The sequence below is a fragment of the Orbicella faveolata genome, unplaced genomic scaffold, assembly GCF_042242905.1.
Source record: "Orbicella faveolata isolate gen_17 unplaced genomic scaffold, um_ofav_v1 contig_24, whole genome shotgun sequence".
Lineage (NCBI taxonomy): Eukaryota > Metazoa > Cnidaria > Anthozoa > Scleractinia > Merulinidae > Orbicella > Orbicella faveolata.
The window spans coordinates 6,219,290-6,227,500 of NW_028301552.1; the positions used below are offsets into that span (position 1 = coordinate 6,219,290).

The window sequence follows — 8,211 nt, forward strand, 5'->3', positions numbered from 1 at the left end:
AGAAGGTATGGTACGAAATTCTGAAGTATACGTCTAGAAATTCGAGGCCATTGTGGTTCAATTGCAACTAATGCACCTATCAATATTAAGCCGCTCGGGGGGTGGGGGGGGGGGGTGGGCGGGCATAGGCGGGGGTTTTGACGTAACAAGTCTGTCCGTGGTTGGGACTTTTGATCATTCGCCAGAGGAATTACCTTAATGCATTTTGCAATCTTTCCTCTACGTTGTAAGGTGAACGAAACCTGAGTGACGTTTACATTGTTTCAGTCTGTTACGACTACAGCTATATAAGTATAAATTTACAGGATTATTACTTTTGACCCTTTTCGGTTACTCTCTTTAATAAGGCATTATGTTTTATTCTGTTGAGACACGACATCAATTCAGATGAACTTTTCATATTACTTGGTGAAGTTTGATGATGATGCTGAAGTAAATAGGAGATTTAAACAATAGGTAACTATAATCTTATGTTGTTATGTTTGTATGTATTAATTAGAGCAATGGTGTGGCATGTCAATGTTCTTGGAAAAGGTGTTTTCTTGGTGACTTTATTTTGTCAAGCATGTTTTTTCACATTTGGAATTTTCTTGTTTTTATCATTGAGATGTAGCTTTATAAAGTTCAGGTTATTTCATTTTCTGGACTTTTTGTCATTGTATACGTATCGATTCGATCGAATCGACACGAATCGTCTCCTTTGCTGTCGATTCGCCATACCGGAAGTCGATTTTCGCGAGGCTTAGAAAATCAGTTCCTGCATCCATATGTGTTGAAGATGCCTAAATCTAAGTGTTGGAAAATTATTTTTTTTTATATACAGAGTAATAATTTTTTTTTTTCAATCGTCAACAATTTGACAACGCAGTTATTGCCTACCGCGAGTGGACTTCCGTTCAGACTATTCGACTTTGCAGGAGACGATTCGCGACGAATCGTGGGAATCGAGTCGAATCGTTAACAATTTGACACCCCAGTTATTGCCTACCGCGAGGCGACTTCCATTCAGACAATTCGACTTTGCAGGAGACGATTCCTGACGAATCTTCTTGAATCATGAAGTACCTCTATCGAATCGACTCTCAGTTTGTTGTCACGTTTTAAGAACGAGAGAGGTTCATGTGATCATTTTCATGGGTGCGTATCGACCCGTGCGAATCGAGTCGAGTCGTCAAGTATCTCAGGCGAATCGACTGGAGTTTGTTGTCACGTTTTAAAAACGAGGAAGGTTCATGTATCATTATTTCACTGGACTTGACTTCCGGTGATGCGGATCGAGCGAATCGAGTCGAATCGTCAAGTACCTCAGACGAATCGACTCAGTTTGGGTGTATTGGACATGGTATAGTCTTCCTGTTTTCAACGGCAGCTATATAGGTATACATTTACAGGATTATTACTTTTTACCCTTTTCAGTTACTTTTGTAGGGCATTATGCTTTATTCTGTTGAGACACTACACGGCATCAATTAAGATGAGTTTCTTTTGAAGCTTGATGACGATGGTGAAGTAGATGAGAGGTTTAAACAGTAGGTGAAATATAATCTTATGTAGATATACATGTATTGTTACCAGGCTAGCAGAGCCGCTTCGATCGATCGAGCTGAAAATTGTGAAAAACTATTGTTAAACCTTAATAAATATTGCTTACCTGAACTCCAGTGGTGGTTCTTTCGTGGTCTGTAAGGTTTTCTCAATCAATCCTTATTTGCACTCACTCTTGCTGAAAAAAATACAATGTTCAATGAAATTATTATATTTCTAACGGCTTTGTTGCGTTTCCATCGAGTTATAGTTCCACCGTTTGCCCTAGCTCTCTTTGAAAATTTTTTTAAGGTTGGGTACTCGAGCCGAACGCCGAGCGGGCCGCTTGACGGAAAGCGGCCGTAAAATCCCCTCAAGGGCTCTGATTCACGTGGAACACAAACGACAATTCTGCTACCCATTCTTGCTCTTCATCAGAAATCCATCTTCACGGAAAGGGAATTAAAGGTCGCCAATCTCTAAAGACTTTTTCGTCGAGACACTTCGACAGAGGCGTTTTAGGTTTTTCGTGTTAACCAAACCGTTGCAAGAAAGCTAAGTTATAAAGCCTCAGGTTCAAATTCCTTACACACATGGAGGGTGACGGACCGTTACTCACAATAACAGTAATGCTAATTGTCAGTTATAACAGTAATTTTTCGACCGTCGCCTTCCGGGTGTGTCAGAAATTTGAACCTGACGCTTGGTCACTTAGCTACTAAGTAAAAATGCTTGGTTGTTTCACAGACTTTCCTTACGAGAAAACACGGCGTTTTTATTTCTGTAATGAACCTAAGGGTGAATTTTACATTTCTACTGATGATTGTGAACAATGGACATTGATCAAGTACACAGCTGTCAAACTTTGTTTCACATACATACTTAATTATCTACATACTATCCATTTCCTTTTTTATCTTCCCCAAAGAGGTTTTTTAAAGACAAAAATCCCAGACTAAAAAAGAAACCAGCTACTTACAGCAATACTGAACGCGAATATTTCATGACCGGATAAAAAAGAGAAAATATCGTTAAGAATCTATATATGAAATCCGTGATCCATAATCACTTGAGGCTATCATAAGATAGTACATGACTGGATTTATAAAAACCGTGTCAATACTTTGAACCAAATCACCCATATGCACTTGATTTCACGACTCCTAGGGGCCTTAAAATCACGCCAAGCGACGAAAAGAAAAAAAGAGAGAGAGAGAGAGAGAATAATAATAATAATAATAATAATAATAATAATAATAATAATAGATTTATATAGCGCCATATCCATGGCTCATGGCGCTTTACAGTAAAAAATGTTATTAAAAATAAAATTTACATTAAAAATTTACATTAGTGATAAAAAATTACTAACAAATAAAATAGTTAAGCTGTAAAAATGAAAGTAAAACTAGGAATCATTAAAACCTTTAAATAAAAACTGACCAACTTAACTAAGTGGCTGACTAACTAACTAGCTAAACTATCTAATCTACTAATTAACTAACTAACCAAAAGTCTAGTTATAAAATTTGTTAAAAAGATATGTCTTTATACAAGTCTTAAAATCTGATAGCGAGCCGCTCCCTCTTATATTGTTCGGAAGAGAGTTCCATAGGCTAGGTGCTACAAAAGAGAAACACCTATGACCATAGCCTATTAACTTGACAGGTGGTACTTTCAAGAGGTTTTTGGAGGAGGATCGAAGCATAAGATGTGAAAAATAAGAGAGTGGAGGAGAAAAAAAGCCTGACATTCCTTTTAATTTTTGTAACATCTACTTAAGAGGACGCTTTTGCAAGACGCGATTTCTTTAGCACTGTTCTCATGAATCCAGGCATACATGTTTTCGGTTGTTTTTTTAATCGCTGTAGACAAGCGCTTTACTTGAAGAATAAGCCTCATAAGATGGCCTGGCTCGAAAAATTGTCGAAGATCGCGCGATTTATAAGCTTTCGATCAGCCCGCATGAGTGAAAACAAAAACTGAGGGATTATACGAAATAATTAACATGGAAAAATTGAACTAGTGAGAAAAGAAAAGATTCTTATTTAGTTGCCTTCTCTGAACCTTTTTTTTCTGCTCTTACATTTTCTTTACGAACACAATTATGACTCAACTAGGAGATACATAAACAACTTACGTGAGATTGTAACGCAATCAACTTTTTTCAATACTTGAGGTCGGGGCGGGGGTGCGGGGGCTGGTAGCTACCTTTGATCTCGCCGCCTTTCTGGTTTTTACGATCGTCCCAGTAAAGAAATCTGTCAATCATTTGACAACCGTAGCGAGCATGCGGAAAACGCGAACATAACGTGAAGGAACGCTGGGTTTCGCCGCCATTTCTGTCCAGGATTTGCCTTCGACTCGATAATTTTTCTATTCGCTCTTGGTGCTTTTTAGCAACAACTCTTAGACCGTCAGGACTAAGAGAATTAGAATTATTCGGATTAGCGACAAGTTTCAGCCTGACACTTTTTTTCTTCTGAGCGCGGTGAAATTTACATTCTTGGTTGCTGTATCTGGAAGATAACTATATAGCATTGTAGGCTACTTTTATTTTGCTGTGGAAATTTTAAAGCTCATTACCTCCAATCTTCACACCGACGAAAGAGAAGATTTCCTTTGCAATTATTATTCTCTAATTTCTGTGGAAAATGGCGATGTCGAACTGTTTCATGTCTGCCATCATATATCGCGAAGCCTCTGAATGTAAGTCTGAAATATTTCCGAACTGTTCAGAGTTGTATATTTAAATTTGAGCTTACATTAAATAAGCTTTTCTATCTACAGTTTCATCCGTCTTAATTTACTTATGAAACACTGCATTTACTTTATGTTTCGTCTGTGATACGTTGAGTTTGAAGTCCTTCTACGAGTGATTTAAATCATGAAACTTGAATGCAGTTACAGGTCACCCAGCAAGATTTGCATGTTTCAATGATGCAATCGAGTGATAGAAATGTTTTTGGAAACCTCCATTCCTTAATGTTCAGTACCAGTTTGAAGTCTCAAATTTGAAAGCATTTTCCTTCTTGAGCTTCTGCATGGGAATGTCCAAAATGGAATTGCTGGGCACAGACTCAATGCGAACTTTTACTATGTCGAGGTATTTCATTTACAAGCTATTTACAATTTCTTGGCCTGTGGAAATAAAGAAAGCAGCTTCTGCTTACATACTTTGGCATAATTTGTACTGGTAATAAACATCAGTTTTATTTGTGTGGTGGAAGAAAACTCTGTCATACTTCTGGATGTCAAAATAGGGCTGCCATACATTCATCTGTAAAGGCAGATATGAAATAGACCCAGAGAAGGCAAATGAGCCATGTTACCTGTATTTGTGTGCTGGCTAGTAATGAGGTAGACAAGCAAAACGATTATTTATCCAGAAAACTGGACAAACCCGAGTCAACAGAACCTCCACAATGTTGAATTAGGCCAATTTTGATACTTGGCTCCAAGGTTTTGGAGAATATCAAGAAGTTGTATCATTTGCAAGGGATATTTGTTTTATTTCTTTAAGGCAAAGAGATGAGTAAGGATTTAAGCAAATCAAATTTGGCCTAACGTGTTGGCAATCAAAAGCTACTTCCTTTAATGAAAGGACAGTTAAATAAGACAATAAGGAAGGCTAAAATAAAGTCAGATGAATGCAGTCTTAAATAGCTAGTACTTGTCTCAAATGGCAAATCTTGGTGCAATAGAGGACCATTAACCGTTTGAAAACTGTTTCAGAGGCAGCATAAAAACATTGTGCCAGGGACTACAGAAAAGGCAACAAAGTGAGGTAGTAAAGTGAAACTTCCTGCGCAGTCTCTATCACAACTACTTGATGGGGCCCATTATTTAAACAGTTAAGTCCAGAAGATCAAAACAAATGTCTGAGAGTAATTATGAAGAAACAAAAACATAAATTATTAGTATCAGATATGGACCAAAGAGATGGTGATGATTCTCAATTCTCCCGAGGAACCTATCCAGTATTCACATTGGTAAATAATGCCAGATGGTTTATCTGAAACTGAAACAGACCTCTTTTATGAAAAGTTATTAGGTGACAGGCAAAATCCTCAACTTAACGTAATAGAAAAGCGCCGTACCTACTGTTCTCACTATAAAACGTGCTATAACTCTGTATAACCCGGTCAGTTAATTGAGTACAAACAGAAGGCTCGCGAAGTTGGAGTCCAGAAATACAGAAATACTTCAGTTTATCCGTCGATATTACACTACTACACACACAAAAGAATGCTCGAATGAAATATTACACCGTGATGACTGCAATCTGCCTCACACTGAAATAAACATCCACATTGCTTCCTAGTGGAGTTCCCGCTCGCATGCTTACAGTGCAATATTTATCCCCGCTCCCTCGAAATGTCCAGAATTTAGATGTAGGGCAACTAGAACTTTTCCTTAGATGTTTGAACCTGAAACAAGCAAAACGTTTACAACACTTTACAAACGCTTTCCGCTTACGGAAATCCGCCATGTTTCTTTCCCGCGAATCAGTACTTAGTCTAGTTCGGCCAAATTTCTTTACTGGGGTGATCATAGAAACTCGGTTCCAGGCCTCGCTGCCAGCTCCCGCTGCTTGAGGTCATGATTTACGTAGGGTTTAGTTTGACCCCAGGAAGCTTTCACTTTCAATTTACAACATGGCGGAAGCAGCAAGAAATCAGCTACCTTCGGGTTATGACGAGGACTTTGTGAGTGCAGTTGAAGATGATTTGCAGTGCTTGATATGTCATTTGCCGCTCAAGGAACCGCTTTTAACGAGATGCGGTCACAGGTTTTGTAAAGAATGCCTCGAAGAACATTTTAGAAGGTACTGGTTTCTTAACGTCATTAGGTTACAATGTCCTGTAATCTAATATCTTCATAGCTTTCCTTTTGGCGTCTTTTTTTTTTATTAGTGACAGAAGCGTAAGCTTAAGCGAAAGAGAAGATATATGAAAAGAAGCTCTCGTTCATTCGTTGCTTACTGTTATGTTTTCCAGCTACTTGTTTGGATTGTTATGTTTACGATTATGTATGCGTGCTTCTGTTGGCGCCGCCAATGAAAATTTGGATTACTTAGGTTACTTTAATATATTTTAACTTCTTGAAATTGTCTTCCCCGATTTTGGTCCGTTAACTCGACCTCTCTCGACATTCCATCTTTCGACATGCTATGTAAACGGCTGAAATACCGTTTACCTGTGAAACTAGCAATTTTTCCGGTTATTAGCGGAACAAATGACAAGTATATGATAATTACTGACCTCAAATGAATGAAGAGGATTGTGGACTCCCGATTTACGGGATAATTCAAACGATTTTCGTGTAGTCGATTGGATTTCAGTAGTGACTTCTGGTAGAATTTGGCCGCTACCGCTCCGATAATATTCGAAAGATGTAAACATTCAAAGCAGTCGATTTATCCCTCACAGAATGTTTTCTTGATGCTCCTAGCCTTAGTTTGATGTCAAATAAATCCATCCTTCATGATTAAAAGTCGAGTTCGACCGTAAAGAAGCCGCTTGTGCTTACATTTTGACGTAGGTCAGGTTACATAGCATGTCGAAAGATGGCATGTAACACTGAAAGCGGGTGTAAGACGAGAATCTTTGTTTGATATATCATTTGGGTGTCTGGAAAACCCGAAGAGCGAATAGCGAATAGTCGCGAATAGCGAATAGTCTCGAATAGTACGAATAGTGGGGAACAGTCGCGAAAAGTGGCGAATAGTGACGAATAGTCGTCAATAGTCACCGCTTTAGATCTCATATCTAGCGTCAATTAATTATTCAAATAAGCAACAGAATTTCAGTGAATTTATTACCTTTTCTTCTCCGGACTCAGGCTAGTAGGCTGTCCATCGCTGACATTAAGAAAACAGAAAACACAAGGATAACCTAAAAAAGACGTAGTTTGCATCGCCAATATAAATTTGATCAACAGACTGATCTAGAGTTGCCGGCTATTCAGTTGGCTGAGAAATGATAGGATATTCAGTCCTTGTTTTATGCAAATGTTCCGTTTGATGCGATCTCGATCAAGCGTAACAAGATCATATCATGTATGGCTTTTGCTTTATACGACACTTTTTCCTTACATTTAGCGTCAGTTCGTTATATCAATTAAGTTCTTTAATTGCTTCTGGAAAAATTTATTAAACAAACAAAATGACGGCGAAAGGAGAAGCATGACTGATTTTACACGTTGGTGGAATTAATTTTGTTTCGTTTTCTCAGAAACGAAACGGTATTGTTTTCAGTTCAGCGGGTGAACTATTTAAATAGTGGAGGTAATATCCAATCAGAGTAAAGTTCAAAATTGACCCATTGTTAATGTAAATACGGCGGTAAAATTTTCGCAAAATTCGCTGCATCGCAACAAAATGTGGCATTTGCAACATTTCAATTGCTGGCTTGTACGAAAATAGAGTTTTACGATTGAAACTCTCGTTTCTCGTTATTATGTTACACACATACAAGAAAAAAACACAAACTGGATTGCTAATCGGATAGTTGTAGTGAAAAGGAAGTATGTTTTTGAGGTACAGACACCGGTACACCACGCAATTTGTCCACCAATGCGATATTTTAAGACGATGGAAGCAGTTAGTATTGTTTAGTTTTGTTTTGTTTCAGAGTGATTTATTGATATAGTGAGTATGAATGTTATCGGGGTAACGCTTGTAAT

At 38.0% G+C, this 8,211-nt stretch overlaps 1 protein-coding gene across 2 annotated transcripts in view; it reads left to right on the plus strand.

Moving 5' to 3' along the window:
- LOC110042644 (TNF receptor-associated factor 4-like) overlaps positions 1-8,211 on the plus strand; it is a 38,842-nt gene that overhangs the window by 4,654 nt on the left and 25,977 nt on the right. The window contains exon 1 of one of the 2 annotated variants that reach the window (XM_089290955.1): positions 6,101-6,352. The exons of the other annotated variant lie outside the window; for it this stretch is intronic. Within the exon in view, the coding sequence (XP_089147081.1) occupies positions 6,183-6,352 (170 nt within the window). The 5' untranslated portion in view covers positions 6,101-6,182. Of the gene's footprint in view, positions 1-6,100; positions 6,353-8,211 lie in introns of those variants that run through there. 2 annotated transcript variants of the gene reach the window in all.